Genomic DNA, 27,211 nt, shown 5'->3' with positions numbered 1-27,211 from the left:
GGAAAGCATTGTAGCCGATGTCTGTCCCCCCGATAAAAGCGAAGATGAGGAGGAAGAAGTCAAAAACGAGACTGCTGACTCTGATCCTGTGGTGACACCTACGCAGGTGGAATCAGCAGTCCGAATGCTGAAGAGTTTCTTCCAACGAGAAGATGGTTTTTGAGCAGCCTGTCTAGTATTGGTGGCGCCATTCAAAGAAAACGTTTGCGAGAGCTAAAACAAGCAAACATAAAGTCCTTTTTCACAAGCCAGTAAATCACAGTTCCCACTGATTTCCACGGAATAAGTGGACTATTGACATTTTTTTTTTAAATTTAAGTAGTGCTTTGAAAAAAAAAAATGTTCACTGCTTACTGCTTTTGTGCAATAAAGTTTGTGCCCATCGTGTACCGTTCTTCTTATTATCTAGATTTTGCAATTAAGATCTGCTTTTGCGGAGATTGCGAACTGCGTGCACGCCTGCCTCGTCAGGACCAAGCAGCGCGGAACGGATTGTGAAATTCTGAACTTTCTCTCTCAACGAAACTCCTGATAAGTGGAACATATTTTCCCGGTCCCTTGACGTTCCGTTTAATGAGAGTTCACTGTAGAATCTTGTTCATGCGTCGAAAGAAAAACTGGGGATAAACATATTATCCATGAAAATGGGTGGTCTAATTTTGAAAAATATAGGGGATAGGGGGGCACAGCGTGACACAGATTTGCAAATGTCACCATTATTTTTTTTATTCTCTGATATCAAAAAATAAATACTGCCAAATTGTTTCCTACCATCCTGGCACCACACTCGCCAAATAGGAAGAGGCCAGCTGAATAGGAACACAGTAAAATTTATTCAAAGTTAAAACTTCACAATGTCGTCACATATTGCTCTACGCCTTGGGGAAAAACAAGCCGCTGCATGAGGCTAAATGCGACACCTCTCCAGAATTACTATATTGCTCATCCTTGCTGTGAATACACATGAATTTGACTCCATGAACGTCTAGACTATCTTTGCTAGCCACTTTGAATGACGGATGAAACCGAACCCAGCACTGTTTTGTTCCATGGCCCACTACAGTTGACGCAGTTCTACTGCTGCACTCTGTGTGGAGCCTGGCTATGCGATAATATTGAATTTCCTGCCTTGATTGAAGCTTTTATCTGTTTCAGTGTAGGCAGCAGCAGAGGGCTTGATTTGCTGAAATCAGCTGGTCTCGTCTGCCTTGAAATGAAGGTGTCCTGTCCTGATAGCATGCAAAATGAAACTGGCTGTCATTTGCTGATGTGCCCTCTGTTATCGTGCTGTTGCTGTTCATCTGCCTGCATACACCAACTCTTGACATTGTGTACAAGCTGATGCGAATCCCACAACTGTGGCGTTTCTCAGTTGCACATTTCCTCACAAGGCCAAGCAACCAAATAATTTTGTGGTACGCTGAAGTTACCATCCGAGCAATCTTTACTAATGGTACCATATTGTTAATAAAGAAAGCCTCTTTAATAATATTAACAGCAGTAATAGTACTAGTAGTAGAGTAGTATTTGCAACAGCCTTGCAGAGTGCCCAGCAGTTGCTGCATCATAAGGGTGGGGTTTTGCCGACAATTCTTCCAACATTGCTTGTTGTTTTGGGCTGTATGAGCATCATTAGCATTGGTAGCCTTTTGGACAAAGCTTAGCTGTGCAAGACTGTCATTTTCTTTTTGTTGACCCATGCAGTGACTTGTACGAAGAAAGACAGAGCAGCCTTCGGAAAGAGTGCCTGCAGCACTGGAAGGTGCGTAATATCCTCTTGCTATAGCTGTCTCTCAGTGCTAAAGGCCGCTCGGGTTGTATGTGGCCATTGTGCGATGCTACTCGAGCAGGAATCGATGGCACTGCTGGTGGGTGAAACTGCAGCCACTTTTGTGCGCAAGAGGCACCAAAACTGTAATAATGAAGGAAGCAAAAGGTCGCAGTGACTGCCTCACTCCCGGCGGACACCCAAGCCGTGCTGCTGCACTACGAACAGAAAGGACTAAAAAGGGAGTAAGCTCTTCTGTAGCACCACTCCCTCTTATAAAAGGGAGTGCACTAAGGATGGCTTACTCCCCTTTGACACTCATGTGGGTGTATTCGTGTGTAGAGAGCAGAGAGGGGATGAAATAAGGATGGAAAAGAGGCAGGGAGAAAGAGGCAAAACTCGATCAGGTTTGACCACCAGGGGTTATTTAAATTGACATTGAGGAATACTCCATTAATGAAAATTGGTTTTCGGGGAAAGGAAATGGCACAGTATCTCCTCGCATATCTGTGGACACCTAAAGGCACCTAAGGGAAGAGATAAAGGAAGGAGTGAAAGAAGAAAGGGAGAAAGAGGTGCCATAAGGGAAGGGATAAAGGAGGGAGCGAAAGAAGAAAGGAAGAAAGAGGTTCAGTAGTTAGTGGAAGGCTCCAGAATAATTTCGTCCACCTGGGGATCTTTAACATGCACTGACATCCCACAGCACATGCCTATGCGTTTCGCCTCCACTGAAAGCCAGTGGAACCGGTCGAACCCCGGGTACTCGGGATCAGTAGCCGAGTGCCCTAATCACTGAGCCACTGTGGCAGGGAAATTCAAATTTTGTTTTCAATAAAAATCCTTTGTATCGCTGTTTGGTTCTATGTTGATATTTGTTTGGCAGCAAAAGACGCATTTATTTCTTAGAAAGTTGTATTTAGGTATGATTTTTTTTTTCCCCTGCTTGATTCAAATTTGTAACATAAAGATAGAGAAGGACTGCTTGATTGCTGGCTCTAAGTGACTAGTGGTGTGACCAAGCCCCTGGGATAAGCATGAAGAAAAAAAGCTATTTTTGAAATTACCGCAGTTTTCTTGTGAAAACGGCTGGTAGTGGTGGTACCTGTATTTAATTCCTCTGACTTCAGGTGCACTGACAGAAAAGAGGAAAGCTTGGCCTTACCATTTCGCTTGTGCAGTGGCCCAGAAGGTTGGAAATACAGTTAATTTTGCGGTTATTAGTTTCACAATAAATTGCAATAATTAATACTCTACTGATTCACACTTTCAGTTAAAGGAAAGAAATCTCAAAATTTTTGTTTGGCCTGCCATATTTTCAGTGCATTTTAGAGTTTCGAACTGTGCCTATTCTAAATATTTTGGCCCGCTCCAGTGTTCCTGGCGCATGATAGAGCGGTGGCTAAGGTAGGATACATCACAATTAACAGCACTGAACTGGCTGTAAATTTGGGTCCATCTATACTCCAACGAGATTAACTTGGAACGAGTTTCTGGTTGGGTCCGCCTTGAGTCATGACCAGCGCGGCAAAGGATCATCCAAATATCCCTCTTGAAGGCCGACTTGCACAGTAGGCCATTGCCCATTCAAGCTCTGGCATGCATGTAACAGCAGGCTTGCAAAAGTGGTCTCAGGGCCCCTGTCGCCACATAGTTTTGTTTTCTAAGTTCTGCCACCAGCCTGAAGCAACACCAGCCCAGCCCTCCAGCAATTGGTTTTGAACGCTGATTGACAAGATGCTGATTCACAATTTGGCGAGATGTGTGCGTGCATGGCCACGTGCACGTGTGCACAAGTGCACATTTTGCTTTTTTATTTTCGCTTTTATGATGATTACGTCCCATTGTGTCTCTAAACCTGATTTAACTGTCACTTTTCTGCACCACTGCTGCCTGGGCTTCTCGTGGAGAGGGGTTTCTGGAAGGTGGAGTTCGGTAGGTGGTGGGTGGAGCTTACCAAGGGTGGACTTATTCGGGTGGAGGGTGGGTGAATGCTTGTAGATGGGAGATGCATTTTTCCTGGTTGGGCTCCATACACGCACATCTGGAGAAAAGGGCTTTTTACCACAAATGGACTATCTGCTAAAGCAGTCGTCAAATGTATCCTCCACCTGCGAGTCTCCACCTCCGCGTTGGGCCACCCACCTGTCTGCACATTTCAGAACTTCAAGGGCCTCCACATTTCAAAATTAGTTTCAGATCGTATTTAAAAGAGCTTCTGGTAATTGAAGGAAAATTTTGTGGCCACTTGGAATTTGAAGTAATTAGTCTACTTAATACCTCAAGTTTAAAGTATGGCTGTATGTTCACCATGAACTACTTACAGCATCTAGGCAGTGTCTAGAAGCACATTGAGAAGCCTTGTGTTCTTCATGCCTTTGTTTTGTTGAACTTGCTTCAGTTTGTAATGCCTCCCTGTCACCAATAAAATTCAGTTGCAAGTTTTCGCTTTGTCCTCTATGTGTCGCATATCCCCATCTTCTTGTGCACTTACATTTTCGTTAAAGTGTCTAGGAGGCTGTTGATCTTAGCCAGTGAAGTTGAATGACAGGTGAGGACAAGCGAAGGAAGATTGAGGTTTGAGATGAGCGAAGATTTGAAGATTAGGGGTAACCACTGCAACAGGTGGAGCTCAAGCAGAATGCCTGGCTGCCACGTTTGCTGGCCGCTCAAATTTCAAGTTCCACGAAGTCCAATGTTGGCGTAATATGTTCACGCATTTGCCTCAGTATTCAGTGATTGGAAATGGTGTACCATAAGTGATGCTCCTAACTGATACGAGCCTCACTTGACTCGTGCTGTGGCAGTGGTCTCCCCAGCTGGAAACAGCAGATCATACCATGTGACGTTTTTCTTGCCTTCTCTCTGCATATGACTTTTGTAGGTTCCAGACCAGGCACGGTCAGAGCCCAAACGGCAGTCACCTGAAGCAAAGCTCAAGGAGCTCACCAAGGTGGGACTTCGGACATCTCTTTTTCCGTTCTACACCTTGCACTAGTATGCCGAGTGATTAAGAGATGGAGCCGTAGTTTTTATTCAAGTTTAGTTTAGTTTAGAAAGGTCTCCCTATCCGTACTCCTTAAAAGCTACCTAAGGTGGTGAGGTAAAGTGCAGAAAATGAGACAGAGATCCAAGCAAGGTGGTAGTACGTTGTAGCAAGGCAGTGCTAAAGACAGGACACACAAAAGAACACACAGGACATGCACTGTCCTGCATTTTTTTCTGCGTGTTTCATCTTTAGTGCTACTTTGCTACAAAGTCCAGAGGGACACATGCACACACAGCAAACACAAACACAGAAACACTCCGGGGCATTTACAGGACCTAAATGAATCCACTCTTGGAGAAACAATAGAAGCATCTTCACTGCCTTGAGTTGAAACAGTGTGAATTCTGACTGGGACAAAGGAAGACATACAAGGACAAGCACTGCACGCAATGATGAGGCAGCACTCCCCTCAGTGCCGAAGAACATTGGTGAAAGTGAGGCAGGAACTGCTGCGTAAACACCATGATCACGTGTTACTGTCTTTCTATGTTCACTCAGGAGTCTGGTTGGCCGAGTTGGTTCATGCTCATAGGTCTTTTTAAAGTAGTGCAAAAAAGGTGAAGTGAACTAGGAACACATAAAACGGAATGTGTCACTGTGCCTTTGTTGACACAAAGAGGTGAGACACTAGGAGCTGTGACCGTGCACACTAGTCCGAGGTGCTGCTTGTGATGGCAGGTTGATCCCCAGGGGACAGTAGTAAAGCTCGAAGGGATACATATGTACAATTAGCTGGAGAAGGAAATAAACCACAGAAAAACTGTAAAATGTCTCTGAAATGTTGTTATTGCAGTGCAGGTTAATACTGCAGGAAGAAAGTGGTGAATGCGATAAGCACACTCTAACATGCTGTCTCTGATGTCAGAGTAAACAATTACTGGTGTGCTATGTGTCAAGGGGGCATTCAGAACACATCAATAAGTATGTTCAGTTCCTGCTTCTCTCCATTTAAGCTGATCTGAGGACCCTTTAGTCAACACATACAGAATTTTTTTAAGTAACTTTTCCCCAGCTTTTGTTTTTATTCCTGTCGATCCCTGTCACCATGTAGTGATAGCAACATTTTTTATCTTCTCTTTTCTCAACCTTCCTGTTTCAGAACGAGCTTTCCTACTTTGACAAGCGGCCTGATGAGTTGAAACCCAAGTTCCTCGAGGGCATCAAGAGCATCTACGACTACCGGTGTGTTGTGTGCGGTGAATGGAAGCCCAACCTTCAGGACAACAAATTTTTCTTCCTCAGTGTAGGGGTGAGTAGGAGCTGTTTTGTTTGGCCAAACTGTCTACTTTTCAGTGAAAACTGTTGAGGCGCCTCTTTTGTCTATCTGGTGCCAGAGGGACAGCGGCACATTTGCAGCTGCTTTAGTTCCATAGTCATTGCATTCGACCCGTGGGTGTGAGAAGGATGCTGTGTGCAATTTATCCATACTATTTATTACTGTGTCAGGGATTTGTAGCATGCCGCACGCATCTGTGATGTATGGCTGAATCTCGACATTTACTGGCCACGGCGGATCACTGGCCTTCGCATTTTTCTGCTGGTCCTAAGGTCGTGAGGTTGAAACCAGTCCATAGTGGCTGCATTTTGATGGAGGTGAAATACAAAAATGCCCGTGTGCTGTGCGATGCTAAGACATGTTGCTGGAGCATGTTTGGTCATCTGAACCCATTCCGAACCCAGCTGCACGCCGCTTTCAGGCATCGACTGGCATGCATCTTAGTGATGACTTGAACTTGGAATCAGATCAAAGGGATGATTTCCATCAAACACCTTGCAGAGGGAAGTAGTCCATTAGCAACACTTGTAATGTGCATACTCGGCAACATGCATGCACAAGAGGACTTGTCGTAGTTTTGTTTGCTCTGCGTTATTTTAGACTGATAGCTGCATGATAGAGTTCCTCTTAGGTGAGAACTTTGTTTATCACTGTTCTGGTAGCCTTAATCAAAAGCTCCTGCATTCATTTTTTGTTGGCCAGGGTGAACATTTTTATGAAGTGAACCTGAACTGTGAGAGACACATAGTTGCAGCTCTCTTAAGAAAAACTGAAAATTGGTTTTTTGTGGAAAGGAAATGACACAGTACTTGCCTTGGTGGACACGGCAACTGTGCCTAAGGGAAGGGATAAAGGAGGGAGTGAAACAATAAAGGAACAAATATGTATCCTAGTGGAGGTCTCTTGAATAATTTTGGCCACCTGGAGATCTTTAGTGTGCACTGACATCGCACAGCACAGGGGCGCCTTATGCGTTTCTCCCCCATCGAAATTCGGCCACCGTAGTCGGGCTCGAACCCGGGTACTCTGCTCAGTAGATGAGAGCATTAACCACTGAGCCACCGCAGCGGGTATCTCTCGATAGTACATGTACCAATTGTCATGCGATGAATGTTGGCCTTCGCCACAGGGGAGTTCAGAAAGTTGATGGGCTTTTTGGGGGATGATCCCCTTGAGTGTATGCCTGCAGTCAAATGTTTACGGAACACGATATTAACGAAAAATTTTATTTTTGCCGCCCTTTTTGTTCACAGCCTTGAATAAACATGCAAAGCTTAACTTTGAGCGTTCATATTGCACTGTGCGCCATGAAATACAGTGAAACCTTGTTATAGCGAACAAGTAAAAAATCATAAAATAGTTTGCTATAGCCGAAATTCATAATATAAAATGTCGCCACAAACGTATGCAACAGCAGCGCAGTTTAGTCATTGAAGGGACAGCAATTATTGTGATCTTTGCTAGAGAAACAGAGAGGTGTTTTCCGAGGTTTTGGCAGCATTTCGAAGGCGCTCGCGGCTATTCTGAAGGCTGACAAAAAAAAACAAAAAACGAGCGCCTGTTAGGTTGGTTTCTCCGCACAGCACAAGCGCAGGTTGAGCGTCGGTTACGGTGTCTTTCCCGCATTACAGTCGTGTCGCGTGGAAAGCGATACGTCAGAGCGTAAGCTATTTCTGTTTTCACCACCTCCGCGAGGGCCGACATGAGCGCATTGTAGTTACTCCAAGCTTGCAACCACCTGCGCTGTTGCTTCCAGTTGCTGTTGCCGTTGCTGGTGCGAGCGCTTGCCGCATCACCACCAGTCACTTGTGCAGTGTGGCGGAGCATGTCAGCTACCATCCGAACGGGCACAGTTTGGCACTAGGGAGTTCGATATATCCGTTTCATGGCCAACCGGGTTTGATATATAAAGTAGAAATTGCATGAGTTTGTCAAAAACAATTACGAATAGTTCAATATAGCCAATAATTCATAATATTCATGCTCACTATATTGAGGTTTGGCTGTATCAAGCATTGTGCCCTGGATGCAAATGAACGATTTCTCTGTGATAGTTGCATTCCACATTCCAATGTGGGTGTCTAATGAATAAAAGTCGCCGCATTGAACAACTGTATGTCTGTATAAGTGCTGACATAGCTGCATCTTGTTGTGAATTCGGAAATCCGGATAATTCAAACTGCAAGCATGGCCCCACCCAACTTCCATGCAAGTCTATGGCATCAGACACTCGGTAATTTGGAGGTTGTGGGTCTTGAACCAGTTGATTCGAAGGAGAGTCTCAAGGAAGGCTGCTTCTAGGAATGACCGACACGGCAAGCGGTCATCAAAATGGCCCTTTCAAATGTGAATTCAATGCTGCAGAGTCGCCTGAGCGTCTCTGCACACCTGTGGTAGCCAGCAAGGAGGGTTTGGACTGCAAAGGCTAGCGTTTTTTTTTTACACTATGCCAGTTTTACTGCGGCTTCTTTTTGTGTATTCTTGTTAGTTACTAGCAGTACCATAACAAAGCATGCCTTGTGTCACTGCCAACTCCGGTGTTAACATAAATTTCCACCTCCAGCGAAAGCATGTGTACCAGTGGACCGGCATTCCAACGGACCAGTGGAAGAAAATGTCGGAGAACCTGGAACTTCCAGCAGACACGCTCTTTTACGGCGAAATGGTGCAAGAATTTGCGGGGGAGGCAAGTATCTGCATTACGGAATTTAGATAATGCAGTTGAGCCTGAGTATGTCTAACTCTAAAGGGAATTGTGAAATAGTACATTGCACCCACGCTAGCGATGCGTTTCTTTCAGTGACGTGCCACCTACCTTTGTGCTTACATCGTACCACTCGCTAGGCTTTGGTAGACCTGACCTGCCTCATACCGAAGCCACAGTGGACGGTTGTTTAGAATTATCTACTGCCAGTCATAAGATGCATAACCCAGTTACCAGAACACTGTAAATAGAATAATAATCACTCATTAAATTTAAGTTACAGTTGGCTTCCGCAACGTATTAAGCAGTGAGCATGCTAGACGAGGTCCGTTGCTAGGCTTTGGTTTGGTTGTGGTGTAGAGAATCAGTGTAAGAAATAGGAGGCCACCCCGAATCACACCCCACATTCATCTCATTTCACAGTTTCGCAGCTCTAGTGTTACCAGCAGGTGCTCAAGGCCACTCAAGACCTGTTTTCGTACGCTAAGTGACGAAGGAGCATCCTTAGGACGAGCGCCACTGCCGGGGGCGCGGCGCGCAGGTTGATATGTCAAATGACTGACGAAATTGTAGCTCAGTATACTCTGCTACTTACTTTCGTTTACTCTGACACATGATTTTCAAGGTGATAATCAGTGTGTTCGACATAACCAATAATTCAAAATATCCAGGTTGAGTATATCCGGGCTCGACTATACGATAGTGCCCTCTTTTTAGAGGGTAGCTTCTGGCTTTTTAATGGCACCCAATTTTCTGCAGAAAGACCGACAGTTTAGCCTTCCAGGGAGTTGACTGACCTTAAAACTGTTTTGCAGGCAGATTTAACAGCATAACAAGAACAGTTAACTGCTTTGCAGTCAACTTCATGCTAATAAATATACTTGTGGCACTGTCAGGCTGCTTCAAGGAGCAGAGCTCCCCTCCCAGTGCTGTGTGCGCACATTTATTTGGCTATGAAATATAAATTTAAACTTTGTTGTGCACTGCCACTAGTGTGGCACCCGTGATGTTTTGTTTGTCAATAGGGGGTAGATTAATGGGTAAATCATGGAAGGGATAGCTATGGGGCAGCTACGATTCTGTTTTGCGCAATCAATTCAGATCATTGTAACATGCTGCTAATGATTGCTGCCAAAAAAAAGATTTTGGAACTGGTCAATTAATGTTGCAACTCTCTTCTTTTTTTTTTAAACCAGGGTAGGCAGCAAAAGAGGTTCAACACAATCCACATTATTGACGCGCTTGTTTTGGGCAAGGTGTCTGTCAAGGACATGCACTATGAACAGAGGTAGGTGTTTCCCATTGTGTTCATGCGCATTTCATTCTGCGTGTGCCCTGTATTGCATAAGAGTGCTTAAAATGAACTTTTTTAGTGCGTTAGCACTACTAGGCTCATTTTCCAACTTCCCAGCTGCACACCGAGTTGTGGGCAACCTACCAGGTGTGTACACCTGGCAGGCATTCACCTGGGTGAAAGCCACCACCCATGTCTTTACCCAAAGGCCTTTAGGGTAAAAGCCTCATGGTAAAGGCCATTAGGGTGAAGGCCTTCACACAGTTGCCAGGTGTGCACACATTCCAGGCCTTCACTCAGGTCTTTACTCAAAGGTCTTTATAGTAAAAGCCTCATGGTAATGGCCTTTAGGGTGAAGGCCTTCATGGTAAATGCATTCCACGTAAAGGCCTTTAGACCAGATGTCTTTAGCACACAAGGAGCTTGTGCTACTGCATGGTATTCAGCACTTTGCCATGCTAAACTGTCTCTTTCGGTTCCACGTAACATGTGAAATGCTCAAGTTGATATGAAGTGGCATGATGTCAAAGTGTCTTGAATTTCTTATCCCGTGGTATCAGTTGCATTCGGTTCCTTTTCTGTTGTATTGCCACGAGTGGAACAGGCAAGGAATTTTAAAACTAGAGAGTGTTTTCGAAGAATACTTTGAAGGGTACCATGTTTCGTGTACGATGATTTTGGGCACTTAAAAATTTGTCAGATTAGGGAGACAAAATTTATGCACTATTTTGGATAGGTTTATAGCATGCCATTTTCTGAGCCCCTTTTTCGCTTTTTCCAAAAAGATTCATATCTTTCCTCTAGTGTTTGTGCTTAGAAATCTTGCAACTGTTCATCAAAATAGAAGTAATTGCACAGTATTGCATAGATGCGCTTCAAGGCTCACCTAAAATATTTTAAATTGGCTGGCACTTTGTATAAACATTTCATTAAGATGTAATTTAAAGATCACTCTTATTGTGTTCTAGTAATCTTTGATGTAATTTTTGTGTTATTGCATGCACATGAAGAGCATACAAAGCAAATATGTGTACAGTTTGTGAGGTGTGCATTTTTGGGCAAATAATTTGTGCAGGCAATATCTGGCATTGCAGTTAGCCCCCTATATCTGCTAAATCATTACACTTTTTTTTTTATATTTGCTATGATACTTAACTTCAGCATCCACGAGTTTGCACATGTTTGGAATGTGTGCGACGCACACTGCTTTGCTGCGATAAGAAAATAAGAAATCAAATGCACTGTTGAAATGTATTCTAGAATGAAGTGGGTCCACAAGTTTGTCAAGGCCCTTTCAAAGCCAAGTCGATCTGATTTGACACCTCTTCGAGCCAAAGAGGTGTTCAAGCTTCAAAATGTGGAGTCACTCTTCGACAGGTAATTATTGCAGCTGCAGATCATGCTATATATTCTCATTTGTAAATTGGTAGTAATTTTAAAATGGTGCTTTATTTTCTGCCCCCGCATTAAACTGCAGTCCTGCTTCTGGTTAATGTTTTTTAGAGTTTTAGTACAGCCAGCAGCACATCCTAATGAATGTTTTCTGTGAAGTGTACATAAAAGAACAGCCTTCGGTAGCTGTCACTGGTTTCACCTCAAGGGAATTTGAAGGTAGTTTGATCGCTTGAAGGGAGTTTGTTCAGAGAATTATGAAAACCAGCTTTTAGAAGCTATGGTAACTTTTCCTCATCCCTTATTTGGGCAACATGAGCGCTGCTTATCTTGTCAGCCTTTCAAATCATTGCATCAGAATCACTAGTCGTGATCTGACGTGACACCAACATCAGATTTGTGATATCTGGTATCAGGTTGCTCAGTTAAACCTGATATCAGGAGAAGCCATGTGGAAAATTGTTTGGGGTGTTCCTGTGGCAGTCTCTCTGGATGTCGGTTCTTGCCTTTCGGCGAATTTCGCATTAAAATTATGAACAGCTGCTTCGCACCTTCTTTTAAAGATATTGCAGTGCGGTACCTTGTTGCTGAAAACTTGTTTCACACGACACATCGGTGGATGTGCCTGTTCCAGGATCAGCTTGAAGCTGGAGAAAGGTGCGGCCAGGAACATGCGTCTCAGCTGCACAGTGCCCCGGGAGGTGCGCGACCGGGAAGAGAAGCACTTCTCAGCCACGGGCGTCCTCTTCTACCGGACCACCAAGGGTGAGTGGTGAGGGGAACCACGTCATCCGTTGAAGGTTGTGGCTGTCAGCTGGATGTTTTAGTAGTTTTAGACTGGTCGCTAGGCCTCTCTTTAAGGGGGGACCCAGGTCTTAGTGATTGAAAATCTGCCCAAAAATCTAATTTTCGAGGTCTTCATTTTTGGGATCCTGGCACATTTCAAAAATACCTTATAAACACATGTAAGGGCTGCAGTTTTTTTCCCAGATTCGGGGGGCGAATTTCGGGGTGCAGCCCATACACGCGATTTTTGAAAAAATTTTTTTTTCAAGTGAAAGCAAACCAATCTGGAATGCGCGGCATTTACTGTTCAGGCATCACTCACGGAGTCTTCAGACTCCGAGCTGGTGCTGTGTTCAGGTAAATGTTCAGCCCACAGAAAGTCACATTCGGTCCCATCTAAACTGTTTGAAATTCCGGTCACTTTGAAACTCCGGGTTACAAAGTCGGTCGACACGGAATTCCATGCGGACAAAATTCATCCAAGCACAGTCGCGAGCGGTGCCCTCTTAATCCGCCCTGTCGGCGTCTCGTCGTGATTTCCATTGGCCATCCATTCCGAATACTGCCTTCGAAAGGCCGATTGACGCTTACATCCAGGGGTTGCAGCATGCCGGTGAAGCCACCTGGTATCACGGCCATGTCTGTGCGGATACAGCGCAGGCGTTCCTTAACCCTACCCGTCAAGTGACCGCGGAAGCTGTCCAAGACGAGGAGCGATCGTCGGGCCAGCATGGCGCCTGGGCACTTCTCCCAAACGCTTTTTACCCAGTCGAGCACAAGCTCATTGTCCATCCAGCCCTTTTCTTGGGCGCGAACTACAATTCCCTTGGGGAAAATGCCTTTAGGAATCGTTTTTCTTTTCAGGATGACATAGAGGGGCAGCTTCCGCCCGTCCGCGGTAACGCACAGCATAACAGTACACCGTTGGCGCTCCGCGCCGGTTGTCCGCACGCAAACACTCTTCTTTCCTTTCAGTTCAACTGTGCAGCTCTCGGGACAGTCGAGCCACACGGGGGTCTGGTCGGCGTTCGCTATCTGCGAAAATATATAGTTGTGCTCACGACGCAGACCGGTGACATACTTCTGAAAGCTGAGCACCTTGTCGGTGTAGTCGGGGGGCAGCCGCTGGCACAGCGTGGTCCTTCGCCGAAATGATAGGCCCTTCCTCTTCAGAAATCTTCATACCCAGCCGGCACTAGCCTTGAAGTCCTCGTGCGGTATGCTTTTAGCATGTGCCAAGGCTTGTGCCCTCACGCGCAGCATGTCCGTTGTCAACGTGTAGCCGTTGTTCCGCACTTCCATTGAATAGCATAGCAGCTCTTCTTCTAGCTCAGGAAATTTGCATGGCTTGCCTCGGAAAGCGCGCTTTTTGGAGCTGGTATTCTTCAACGCATCCCTTTGTCCGCACCACCGTCGGACACACTTCTCGTCCACGTCAAATTTTCTGCCCGCGGCACGCTCGCCGTGTTCAAGAGCGAACTCCACTACTTTCAGTTTAAAGCCCGCCGTGTAGCTGTTGAGGTGCTTGCCCATCGTGCAACAGTGACAATGCTCGGAGGCAGTTCATGAAAAAGTGAAGAACGACAGCGCACGAGAGCAACAACTATGCCGAGCGACCACGCTAACACAGCCACGAAAAAACGCATGCTTTGACAGCCAGAACAGAACAAAGTTAGACCTGGCGATACCGATGCCGATACGGATAGCGGAAGTACAGTAGCAGAAGCTCGCAGCAGAAGAAAAGATGATGATGATGACCCGCGGCCTCGGGCGCCATCCATGGGCGGCACCTCGAAACTCCTGTGCGCATGTATTTCGAAGGCTATTCTTGCGTGTTTCCTGGAAAGTTTGGGTGCGGCCCTTACACGGATTTTTTTTTTCATATATTTCCTTTGGGAATACGGGGTGCGGCCCTTACACGTGTTTATACGGTAATCTGTATTTCCAATGCTAGATGAGCCGAAAGAACCGAAACCGCGATCGCGGCCCTTTAAATTGAGGACAAATCGTGCTCGATTTCTACTGCTCGCAGCTCGGGAACAACGCATGCCACCAGCGCCATTTTGGTGTCGTTCGAAAGTTCGTGCTTCCAGCTTTTTTTTCTTTCAAGCAGCAACACTGAGGCTGCTGTGATCGTGGATAAAATGATCACAAAAAGAACATGCAGTGTTCGTTGCTATTGGCCAGTTCAGGCACGTGACCAATATGGCGGCTTACGATTGGCTGTATCGCGACAAAATTCCGTTCTATCAAACGCTACGGGCGGAGGCGAAAGAAAGCCGAAAAGCGTGCAGACGAACCGGCGCCGTCGCAAAGGCTTAGTGGGTGCTCGGCAATCGACTGCAGATACTGCGCCGCCGGAAGACATCGCCGCGCCGACTGTGTTGGACGACGTGGACAGCGCGTCTCTTCGCCGCGACTCTGGCCGTGTAAGAATTGACGCCACGGATCCTGGAAATGAATCGACGCCACAGCAACGCGTAGTGGACGCTCAGCAATTGAGCGTGGACGCTGCAACGCCGGAAAATTGTGCCTTGCCTGCTTCGCTGGGTGGCGACTATGGTCGCGTGAGGATTGACACAACGGTCTGACGAGCAGCGAACTGCAACGAGCGAGTGCCCGCGAGAAAGCTGCACTTCGACATATAGACTCAACGCCAGCAACAAAAAGGAAGCTAGAGTGTTTCAGGACCAGTAGAGAGGAAGCATCGCCTCTGTGAGCTGCTGATTACGTCATTCTAGATCTTGCCGCTTTGAATGCGCTTCTGAGTCTTGTGGCGTGTAAAACTTGCCATGGGTGTGTGGAGGTAGTGCACGGTGATCGAGATTATGGCCTCGCTACGAAGCTGATATTGGTGTGCAAAAACTGGCGAAGTTTCGTCCGTGTGGAGATCTCAGAGGGTTGACAGCGCGAAACATTGCAACCCCTTCGAAGTAAACATTCTTGCGGGCCGCGCAGTGCTGTCAACTGGTAATGGCCAAACGGCCATGAACGACATATTTTCGTCCATGGGGTTGTCTGGGCGAGCAATGCACAAGAAAACTTTTCAGTGTCACCTGAAAACTGCCCTACAGCCCGCTACCACGCGAGCAGCAGAAACCGCAATGAAGCAGTGCGCGCGTGAAGTGGTGATGCTGTATGAAGAGTTGTGCTTTGGCCACCGAAATAATATTGCCGTATGCTTCGACGGGGCATGGATGACTAGGGGCCCCTCGTCGCATATCGGCGTCGGAGCTGTGATAGAGCTATTCTCCGGCTATGTGTTGGACTACGTCGTCCTAAGTAATTTTTGCTTAGGTTGTGAACTCGGTTCGAAACCTTACACAGAGGAATACGGAGACTGGAAGGAAAAGCACCAGGTCAGGTGCCAGAAAAACACTGACTGTAAGTTGGCTCAAATGGATTTTGAGGCAGGTCTCATTTTATTTCAGAGATCTATTGAGCGCCACAACCTCCGCTACACGACTGTCCTCTGCGATGGGGATAGTCGCACATTTGATGCCTTAAACCAGGCGCAAGTTTATGGGTTTATCCCAGTTGAGAAGGAAGATTGCGTCAACCACATTAAAAAAGAATGGGAACAGCTCTTCGCTGCCTCGTTCAAAAGCATAAAACAGAAGATGGCCGAGGCTTAGGAGGTAAAGGCTGAGTAACGGGTAATCTGATTTCCAAATTGAGTATGTATTATGGTCGTGCTATCAAGTCACGTGAAGGCGACATAAACAACATGAAAAGGGCAGTCATGGCCACATACCGCCATGTGACATCTACGGATGATCACTCTGACCACTCGTTGTGCCCAACTGGCAGGGATTCGTGGTGCCGGCACAATGCCACTGTTGCAAAGGAGATCCAGCACCCAAGCGCAGCTACAATTTACCACAGGATGTAGCTGATGCATTGCTGCCAGTTTATGAGCGGCTCTCTGAAACAAAACTGCTGGAAAGGTGTTTCCGTAGGAAAACATAAAACTCCAATGAGAGTTTTCATTCTGTCCTCTGGAATCTGGTGCCAAAAGAGTGTCACTCCTCACTGTTTGCCATCAAAGCAGCTGTCGCTGAGGCAGTGCTTCGCTTCAATACAGGGTGCCAGAATGCAGCTGCCACAGTACTAGGCGAGCTGAAAACAAATATGCCAAGAACAGGCCTCAAGAGGGCTACGGAGAAAGATGTTCGTCGAAGTCGCAAATGTGACAAGGAACATGAAAGTTCAAATGCGTTAAAGAAGGGTGTGAAGCGAAAGCACCGGGACTCAATGCACCCAGATTATGCTCCTGGGGCATACTGATTCCATTTTTCTAGCTTCTTTTAAAGTTTTGTGTGAATAAATAATCTGTAAAACATTTTTCTTTGTTTTCTCAAAACTGTATTTTTGACTGCGTTGCAGGTTTGGAGGTCTGATATCTCTCGTTCTACTTATGCTATTGCTATAATTCTTTTTGCACCAGAGGCGTAAACTTATATAGAGTGCAAAATTATAAATAAATTTGTGGTACTTTATAAGGAAACTTTTTAAAAATTACATGTTTTCTTGAGTGTCCAGATGGCTTTCTGGTCTCTATAAACTTTGACAAGCTCTAACTTCCGTTAAAATGAGACCAGTACATTCAAACTTGATTTTTGCACTCCCTGTGTGTTCTGGATTAATTTGATAGGTCAATTTTCATTGTAACACCTGTAGTTTTACAGGTAGCTGTTCTCCAAACAAAGAAGATAAAGTGCTCAGTATTTTCAAAACTAAATTAGTTATAGCAAATCTATATGCATATTTGAAATCAGCACAAAATCTACATAAACTCTGCTACTTTCATCAAAATCTGCCAGTAAATAAAAAAATTGTCTTAAGACCAGGGTCCCCCCTTAACACTATCGGAGGTCTTTGTGTGCGGTCTAGAGGGACAGCTATGCACTGCTTGGGGACACAGCTGTCTGTTATGAACAAGAAAGCTCTGAAACATTTCACACATAAATGGTACATGGCTAGACGGGGGCCCACGGAGCATGAATATTTTTGCTGACCTGTGCAATGTGTACAACGCATGCACCACGAACATATGTATGTACAACAGAAAGAATGTTTCGGGCCAGGTTTGATTACTATCACACCTGTAATTTCACACATACACTATGGAAGTGCTCAAGTTCTGTCGAAAATAGCATATATTTTATTATTTGTGTAAAAAGTTATGCATAGTCGTATTGTTCTGTTTGTTGACCTTCGTGGAACTCTTTTTTTCAGCTGTCTTGGCACAAGAATTGTTCTATATTGCAGTGTACAAACATAAGACGTGTGTGCAGAGGTCCAGTCATCAAGCGGGTTGTGCACATATTGTGTCGCTCTTGCCAGATGGCGCTCCAGAAGTCCAGAAACAGGGGTCTTATGGGTCATAATTTACTAGGCCCTCGTAATGGGGCCTTTCTAATAAGAGCCTCTTTAATGAGCATTTTGTAATAAGATCCTCCGTTCTGGCAGTCTTGATGTTGTAGGTATCATAAGAAGGTTCTCACACAGCTCCCATCCTCCCCATTCAGTCTCGTGCCATATGACGCATTAGTACAATGTGTACTACGTCCCTACCTATGGACGAGGGTGGCACTGGTGAACACTCTTATGGTTTGGTGACACGCAACATAAATCCACCTTTTTCACAGTATATGGTGCCCACTGGGGAGTGGGTGAAAACTTGTTGAAAAGAAACGCACATGCACTATGCAGGCTCAATCCGGTTCCTTGAGACGCCAGCTGCGTCTGCGAAGTGGCAGATGTGTACTTGACAGCTGCTGCCATCAGTCGCTTGCAGCTGTCATTAGCACTAACTATGGAGGTGTAGTAGGAGCTGGCGGTTTGTTGTCAACCAATGTAGCTGTAGGAGAAAGGTGCACATGTACACAGTGGCCGTGTGAAAAAGGACAGTAGCCCCGAAAGGAGAATATAGGACAGCTGCCGCTATAGCTGGGTTGGTAGAGCGCCGTACACGAAATTTGGAGGTTGTAGGTTCAGATCCCACTGGTGGCATGTGGTTGTTCTTTCTTCTTTGTCGTAATCAATTATCTTTCGGCCATAAAATAATTATGCTATTTTCCATTGATTAACACCACATTTCTCTAGGGGAATGTGGTGTTGACTTTCTTCATATGTTAGTATTGCGGGTATGATGATGCAATCTTTAGTGAGTAATGTAGCTGAGTGACACCAACATAAACCTTTTTAATTACACCAGTTGTCGAATTTTGCAGCAGTTATAAAGAACTCTAGGGTCGTTGTCATGAAATGAAAGTTAATTCGCCGTTTCTGCTCCTTTCCTGTTTCTGCAGAGCCCTGGCACGAAGAGTTCAGCTTGAGTTCTCAGCGGACATACTTCTTCAACACCATGACTAAGAAGAGTGACTACAACATGCCCCAGAGAGGGTGCGCAGCCTCCTTTAAGGACTGCTTCACGTCAGCCGTGCTCTGGCCCTGGATTCCGGGCCTTAAAATCCTGCCCCCCAAGTCACCGAATGACTGTCCCAACGACGGCCGCGTCCATCGCATGACGCTTATAAACTTTGTGAAAAGGAGGCTTTCTAAATGAAGGATGAGCTGTCTCGAGAATGTATATTGTGCTGAAAGAGATTGTACTGAGAGAAAGCCCGGGTGATAAAAAGAATGAGAGTGTGATTTTTTGATCCAGTGTCTTTCTCCATGCGTGACATGCTTGCAAGGTGTAATGCCTTGGAAGGGGCAGTAGAAAAGGCATCCTGTTGTGCTAGAATTCGTGAGAAATGCTGCGCATGTTGTTTTTGGGGAGATAGTGAAATAACTGTCAACACTAAAAGAACATCGTGTCTACTTTTCTTCACTTTTTATCACTAGAAGGGGTTGGCCCGGACAGGAATCGGACAGAAACAGCGCGCGGGGAGAGAGAGCACGTGATGCGCACCACGAGGGGACGTAGACTTGCAGGCGTGGCTACATGTGCTGCTAGTCATACGTCGCTAATTAGGAAAATCAGATAATTCTTCCTCCCCGTACCCTTCAGCAAAAACGTTACATAAGTCAGTGGCTGCATGCACTCTAATAAGGAATGAAGTCTCGCGCCCGCCGGTTGATTCGGACTGAAGACATGCCAGGAATGGCGCTGAAATCAGCTCTCTCAACACGCATCGCTACTCTCATGAACCGGAAATCAGTACCGGGCCAGAAACCAGCCTCCATTCCTAAATCAAAAACGTACGAGGGACAGCCCTGCTGTAGTAAAACATTGTCTAATCGCCCTTGTTAATTCGGACTGCCGCCGGAGTCCCTCCAAACGCCCATGCAAGTCTATGGCATCAGAAGCTCATTTTTTCGGGCGCTGTGGGGCTCATATTGGTTAATACGGACGGGCCACCAAGGTGAGATGATGTGATGATGTGCTCTACAAGCGATCGTTCAGATATTCGTCCACAGGCCTGAATTGCATATTACGATTCTCCCGCGTTCCTCTGATCTGCGCGAAGGCAGGCATGTTGACGGTCGGCAGGTTCCCCTCGACAGGCCGAGAGAGTCCGGCCACATAGTTTCGTTTTCGGAGCTTCGTCTTCGCACTTCGCCAGCCCGCAGCGATGATGGCTATCGCCTGCGCATATCAACAAGCCAGTCAAGCTGCGCTCCATTTGGTACGATGATTGCCTTGTTTCTGAGCTTTTTCTTTGTTTTTCGACGGCGTCTTGCCGCTCCGGCACCAATGTGCGCTTCCATCCGCGTGGTGTTTACATTCTTCCAGCGCGCCAAAAGTTTGGGCTCGTCACGTGCTCTTCGCCATTTGTGCAGTGAAGCCTGCTCACATGCGACGCCACACGCGAAGAAGCTCCCGCGCTACCATTTTGGACAATGAAAGAGGCCGCGGAGAACCTTATCATTGTGAAGCAGTTCTGCTTCCGCCACTCACGATAGCGTGCACGAATTAGCACATTTGACGGAACTGCGAGTAATCGCTGTTGTCGGGCTGTTTTTATCTTAAAGGAGACAATTGCCCAGGTTCCCAAAAAATTAATTTCGCTTTCACACGAACAGTTTTTGGCAGTTTTGTGGCCTCCATGAAGACCGAATTAACGAGGTTTTTACTGTATACCGCTCGCTTTTGTTTTGGTAGCGTGCAGGACCAGAATTTCCTGCGCTCTGACGCTGACAAGAATTGTTTTTCTGGAAATTTAAATTCTGATATAGCTGTTACTAACGGCAAACTTCAAATACAGTGGGGTGCCTGGTTGCAGCAGTTGAAAGTTGACAAATTTACATTTTGGTTAACCATCTTTTATTCATTTTGGGATGTCAACCAATGGTGACCACACTATGGCAAAGACCTCAAAAAACCTATTTTTATATATTGATCTGCCTTCAGAGAAACAGCCCATACATGTGGAACAATAGATTGGGCGTTGCCGTATTCAGTATAAGTATTCTGAGCATAACCGAGGACTTATTCCGTCAGTGAACTCGGCCCATTGCTCATGGCATCTTAATACTCCGCGGAACTCGGCGAACTTCCCAACAACGTCCTCATCTTTCGTGCCGACTCTTGCTGCTTCGCAAGAGTCTTCTTTCTTGGCGACTTGTAATTATCAGCATGCATGCACACATAGAGGCCTCATCTATAATACTTTTTCCGGTACATATAAGTGATGGCGGTCACGATTCTAATGGCCAGTGAACTTGGCACCCTCACTCCAGCCCGCGCCATTGGCTGTGCGTCGTTTTCTGTCGTTTATACACTCAGAGCCACACAGTGAATAAAGTTCCTTGACAGGCTTTAGGGACTTCACGGGGAACCATATTGGTGTAGGATTTCTTTGTTTAGCGGTGTTTGAGTAATCTACTCATGTATAAACAGCACTGTGTTCTGTCTTCGTCTTTGCCTTTCGGTCCCACTTCGCGGATTTAGCCCCAGATTTACACAGCGATTGCCTTGCGAATCAGAAACAATATAGTATCGATCGTTTAAGTTACATCAACGAATTTCGTGTCCCCTCACAGCAGCTGTCATTTGCAAACTGCAGTGTCGCGTAAACGTAGCTACTTTTCTAGCTTTCGTCAGCTCCCCCTGATGTTACAATTGCGCTGACAAAGAAGTGACCATCACTATAGCTGGTGCCTCGTCCGCCATGCATAATTTACTTTTCGCCTCCGACTTTAAGCGAGACGTTCCAGGAACACTGGACGCTGCTCGATTGAACGTCCAGAAGAGTACGGCCACCGTGACACCCGTCCTACAACCAAAGCGAGAAATTTTGCAGTCTATCGTACCTACGGCGTTGATAGCTGCCTTCGAGGAAGTCAGTGAGCCTGCGGTGAAAGTTGAACCTGTCCGAGAAATACCCGGTTTCCGCTCGACCGAGGTATCGGCACAACGTGTGACGGGGACCTTGAAGACCGTCGGTGCCGATCGGCGGGGTGCGGTAAGCCACCGTGGTGTTCCTCCTATGAAGCGACCCGCCACCAGCCGAGACTTCAAGGACAAAGGTCGTTTTGGAAGCACTCTACCTGGCTTGGGTCTACAGCATACTGCTTTTGCCGAAACCACCGAGCCTTCTGTGGAGGGGTCCGAGCCCGTCCGAGAACCAACCTGTAGTCCAGAGCACAGCGATCTGCCATACATGGCCAGTGTCTTCGGAGAAAACTTTACTGCCGGGAATATTTTGTCTTTGCTGTCTTCAAACTACGGACCTCGGCAAAATCCCGACGCATCGAAGTTGAGCCTCAGCGACATAATTAGGAGTCCCAGTGTTAAGAATATCAACTTCAAGAGGGAGATGTTACTAGCGCAACATGAGAAGAGCTCGGCCAACCAGCCACAGTCCATATGGGGGACAAGGCCCGCCAGTGAGGATACTACGACGCCCTCGGAAAGGCCGACGAACCTCACTTGGCTGTTCTTAGTTATGGTGACAATTAGCGTCGTCTTGATGGTCACCATGTACGTCAGCTACGTGGTCAACATGGCTCGTCTCGAGAAGGCGAGAGCCGCCCTGTCGTCAAAGCCCTCGTTCCCAGCTGATGAGATTTGAACTGCTAGCTTTTTATCGTTCTTCCTTTCTTCTCCGATTAACGCACGGAAAGAAGTAAAGTACTAAACAGGACTAACTAAAATGCGATCTTCATCGACTCGTGGTTGCCACTCCGTGTTTTGTCACCATAGCAAGGTCACGAGAATCGGCTGACGCGATTGGCTGGAAGGGGGTGGCTTTGACGGGGAAAAGCCACTGCGTTCTTAAGTTTTATCCGAGTGTATACAAAGTTATAACCGCTTGAGATCAGGCTTTTACAAAGCGCGAAGGACCAGAGTTTTTTTTTTTTTTTCTTGTTGTCGCGTAAGCGATGCGAACATAGTGACCCTATCGGTTATGTGCATATGAGAATAGCGGGGCGCCAGTGCACAGACGCGGGGCAATAACCGAAGGGAGGGACGTTATTGTCTCGAGTGTTCGCACAGACGCCCCGCTATTCCCATATGCAAATAACCCATAGAGTCGCCCTATTCTAAAACTCTCTATGTGTACTACGAAACAGATTCAAACGACAACACTCCTAGGCGCCATTGCGGGAGCACGTAGACTTTGTTATATAACCGGTCTCTACAGCTTCTGTTCATAGAGTACATAATGCGGCGTTCGCGAGTGAATATGACGCATCATAAGGGGATGCTTGTTAAATCAAACTCGTATAATCCAACTTTGATTTACTCTCACCATTTGTCATACCTTTGCAGCTTTCTCAGATCACCTTTGTTTACTGCTTTGAAAATTTTACAAAGTTGCTCGCGGCTCATTGTTTACTTTTAATTGCTTTAAGCCCGTTGTGCCACCGTTACGGGGCGGGGGATTTTTTTATACGCTTTTATATAGACGCAGGAAAGGCTACAAAACCAAATTGACTGGTTTACAACAGGTACCCTAAAGAATGTGGTGATAGTAAGGGGATAATCCCTTCCCTCTACGGTCCGGCATATAGCTCTCTCAATTGTGCCGCCGCTTCCTGCATTGCCACGCTAGCAGGGTCACGACAATGGGCCGACGCCATTGGCTGGAAGGGGTCATTTGATGGTTTGGTTTGGTGTGGTTTATGAGGGTTTAACGTCCCAAAGCGACTCAGACTATGAGGGACGCCGTAGTGAAGGGCTCTGGAAATTTCGACCACCTGGGGTTCTTTAACGTGCACTGACATCGCACAGTACACGGACCTCTAGAATTTCGCCTCCATCGAAATTCGACCGCCGCGGCCGGGATCGAACCCGCGTCTTTCGGGCCAGCAGCCGAGCGCCATAACCACTCAGCCACTGCGGCGGCCCGCCCGGAGGAAAGCATGTGAGAAGCCCCTAGCCAGGAGGTGGGGTGGGGAGGTGGCTTGTGGGAGGTGCTTCTAGAAAGCAGCTGGCTATCGCACTGTGCCTTTGAATTCGATTGCGGTGTCACTTATTCGTTCCTTTGCTGCGTGGGGGGCTTCTAGTAGGTGGAGGCCTTGCAAAGAGCAGAGGTAGGTGGTTGTGCGGTGGGCAGCACTTCTAGAGGGAGATGGTGGGTGGGATGGCAAGGTGGATTGAGGGTGGCAGTGAATGGGTGCATGGCTTCGGCCATCCAGACTGGCATTTTCCCCGAGCGACAGTAGCGCTGCTTATGCAGTAAAAACACCCGTGCGATCTGCGATGTCGGAGTACAGCGGCCGAAATTAATCTAGAGCCCTCCATCACGACAGTCCACACGCAGCTTCAGGACCGCACACAATGTACCACTATCTTCTCAGCACCATTGATGTTTTTTCTCTGCTTCACAGGCGTGCAAAGCCGGGTATTGACATAGCTGCTCTTTGCCCTCGCATTTGAGGCGATGTTTGCGGAGTAGTTCTTCCACATACAGCTTCGGAAAAACAATGCTCTCTGCCTTGGTAGCGAGTGACTCAGTATAGGCATGCTAACGCGCTCCATGCCATGTGATGCTGACATCATTAAAGCGTATGGTTTCAGATGACGAGAAGCTACCACACATAACCCACTAGCAACTGCTGCTGTAAAAAACAAACAAGATTTTGTTATCTGGCTTATCCTCCCTCTCTGAATCCATAAAATAAATCTGCAGTATGAAATGAAGAAATAAAAAATTAATCAATTACTGCGCTCTTGAGTTGTATCCGACTATGGTATTAGTTTGATATATCTTTGAGCTGCTATGTTTAACCATGCAGACAGTGGCGTAACTAGAAACTTTGTTCGGGGGGGGGGGGGCGGGGGGGGGGGGGGGGTCTCATGGTGCAGCGCGACCTTCTCATAGAATTTGTGAAGGGATCAAACGCAACAATACTAACTGCCTTGCCATTGTCATTGACAATGCCGTTGTGTATTAGATAACTCTACGCACTGTCTAGACAAGTGAAATATGTATTTCTTAAAATGAAGGAATGTATTCGTATGTCTTAAAAATCGTGGCACACATGACGACAAGACATAAAACTGAGCAGGGGATAAGACACAAGAGAAAAGCAAACAGGAAAAGCTCGTCCTGTTTGCTTCTCTCCTGTGTCTTGTCCCCTGCTCAGTTTTCTGTCTTGTAATCATGTCATACCAGCTATCCCTTTATCGTTTACTCGTGGCAGACATAGCTAATACCCATGCTTCCATGCTTTTGCGTATTTAATTAGTGAAGAAAATATCACACGAAGTCTAGGCCTATATCGGTCCGGAACAAGCTAAGAAGTGCATTTCGCTGATATGAAAAACGTAAAGGCCATGAAATTAGCTAGTAGAGGACAAATATTTGAATGAATGTTTGTCGGTCAATAACCTTTACATTTTTGTGCATATTCAACGGCCAGAGAAAAATATCAATGACGCTGTCCGACCGTTCCAGTGCACTGCGCAGCAGCAGCTGTCACCGGTCATGTATTGCGAGTAACTGCGCCGAAATTTTAGTCGCAACAGCGAGCCATCGATAGGGCCTTGCAAGTTCGTGCTAGGATGGGGCCCCTTGCGTTACATGACTCCAGGTGCATGGGCGTTGCCACGAAATCTAACCCGAGTTAGCAATGTTCGCGCCAAAATGTCTTTTCTAGTCTGAAAAAGACGCTGTGTAGGTGACAAAATCGTGAATAACTTCCGGCGCCGGTGGCTGTTTTGGTCAGCCGTGCGTGACAGTTAGGAAACATTTCGGGGGAGGGGGGAGGGCTGAAGCACCATAAGCACCTCCCCCCCTCCCCCCTGGCTACGCCCCTGCATGCAGAGGAAATTAGGATCACGTTAAAGGCCAAGTCATGCATTCGAAAGCTTCCGCCGTAGCCGACAGTCTGTCAGCTGTATACCATGAAAACGTAGTAAAGTGCGGCTCCATGATGAGACCTCAGTTAAACCTGCAGCGTAACAAGGATGGCAGCTACAAGCGTTGGCCTTAATTGTAATCGTTGCCGTCATCATACAAGGCCTACAACACATTTGCAGAGATTGTGATCCAGCGCTCTACCAACTCTCCCGCAGTTCCCGCACCACTTTCACTAATCGATGATCACCGCTTATTTCAAGACGCATTAGTTAACACTGTATAACTAGCAACCTTCTGTAATATTGTGCTCATATTTCTAAGTTTTGTTAGATTGTATAGCCACTCCTCTCTATAATGCCGTATGGCCCTGAGGGTATTTCAAATAAAAAAAACTCTCAATACCATTAATTGTTCGGCAACATACCACATATGAAAAATTTACTCATTGATTATATTTCTGCTGTAAGTGCCTGACACTTTTTTTTAAATTGCACAATTCGCAGAACAACGGTTAATGTAAAGCTAGATATAGCGACAACTGTAGCTGGTGGCTAGTATAATGTAGTTTATTCGTTATTATTTCGGTATTTTTTTTCTTCCCAGAGTGTGCATGTCCTCACAATGCATGCATACTATCACATGAGGCCGCGGTCTACTCAGCGAGACGCATTGAAAGGCTGCATTAATCCCAGTGAAGTCATACGTGACGCCACTGCACGCGGGCCATTTAGCGTGGCCAACACCTTCCTGGCTTGGCAAGTTCTTTTCTCTTCCTTTTCTCCACGCCTGCAACGTCTCACAATTCGTCCTAGCTCTGGCGCGGATGCAGAGCACGAAAGGTGGCAGTGTGCTGTGTGAGGTATGTGTTAGACCTTTCCTTACCGCGGGAAAGCAAGCAGCTTCAGGGTAGTGTGTGTAAAAATTTTAATGCGAAAGCACATTCATTCATTCATTTCTTCAAAGGCCTCTTCGAGACATTACATGAAGGAGTGGGTGGTTTTGGCAAAGATAATAAACTATGATCAGAGGTTTTCGATGAGCCCCTTGAATGCTTGTGGTTTGATGAAAGTGGCAACTTCGGCACGCAGGTCATTCTAGTCTCGTGCTGTACGTAGGAAAAATGATTGCTGAAAGGTCACAGTATCGGGTTGTGGGGGATGCACTGTATTTTAATGGCGAAAGCGGGCGATGCGACGGGATAACTAATCCTATTACGAGAAAGAAATGCCGGCGGCGTGTGATAGTACGTGCACTCGCAGATGGTGCAGAAAATCTCAGCGATGCCAAACAAACAAAAAATTGGAGGGGACAAACTTAAGCTGCGTGTTTAGGCGTATGAAGTGACAGCGTTAATGAGCTAATGCGCTATTTATGGGGAATTGCTTTCTCAACTTTAAATTCACACGTGCTATAATTGGTTATATAATTGGTTTTGGGGGAAAGGAAATGGCGCAGTATCTGTCTCATATATCGTTGGACACCTGAACCGCGCCGTAAGGGAAGAGATAAAGGAGGGAGTGAAAGAAGAAAGGAAGAAGTGCCGTAGTGGAGGGCTCCGGAATAATTTCGACCACCTGGGGATCTTTAATGTGCACTGACATCGCACAGCACACGGGCGCCTTAGCGTTTTTCCTCCATAAAAACGCAGCCGCCGCGGTCGGGTTCGAACCCGGGAACTCCGGA

General features: G+C 46.4%; 1 protein-coding gene across 2 annotated transcripts in view; it reads left to right on the top strand.

Moving 5' to 3' along the window:
* Cmtr1 (Cap methyltransferase 1) overlaps positions 1-18,923 on the top strand; it is a 55,355-nt gene extending 36,432 nt beyond the window's left edge. For both annotated transcript variants that reach the window (XM_077665536.1, XM_077665535.1), the window contains 8 exons: positions 1,705-1,762; positions 4,650-4,718; positions 5,914-6,063; positions 8,654-8,776; positions 9,991-10,082; positions 11,349-11,465; positions 12,115-12,245; positions 18,581-18,923. In XM_077665536.1, the coding sequence (XP_077521662.1) occupies positions 1,705-1,762; positions 4,650-4,718; positions 5,914-6,063; positions 8,654-8,776; positions 9,991-10,082; positions 11,349-11,465; positions 12,115-12,245; positions 18,581-18,837 (997 nt within the window). In that variant the 3' untranslated portion in view covers positions 18,838-18,923. The remainder of the gene's footprint in view (positions 1-1,704; positions 1,763-4,649; positions 4,719-5,913; positions 6,064-8,653; positions 8,777-9,990; positions 10,083-11,348; positions 11,466-12,114; positions 12,246-18,580) is intronic.
* Positions 18,924-27,211: the final 8,288 nt, after the last annotated feature.

Source organism: Amblyomma americanum, chromosome 5 (assembly GCF_052857255.1).
Source record: "Amblyomma americanum isolate KBUSLIRL-KWMA chromosome 5, ASM5285725v1, whole genome shotgun sequence".
Lineage (NCBI taxonomy): Eukaryota > Metazoa > Arthropoda > Arachnida > Ixodida > Ixodidae > Amblyomma > Amblyomma americanum.
Note: the sequence above shows the minus strand (reverse complement) of the source record. Positions and strands in the feature narration are given on the sequence as shown.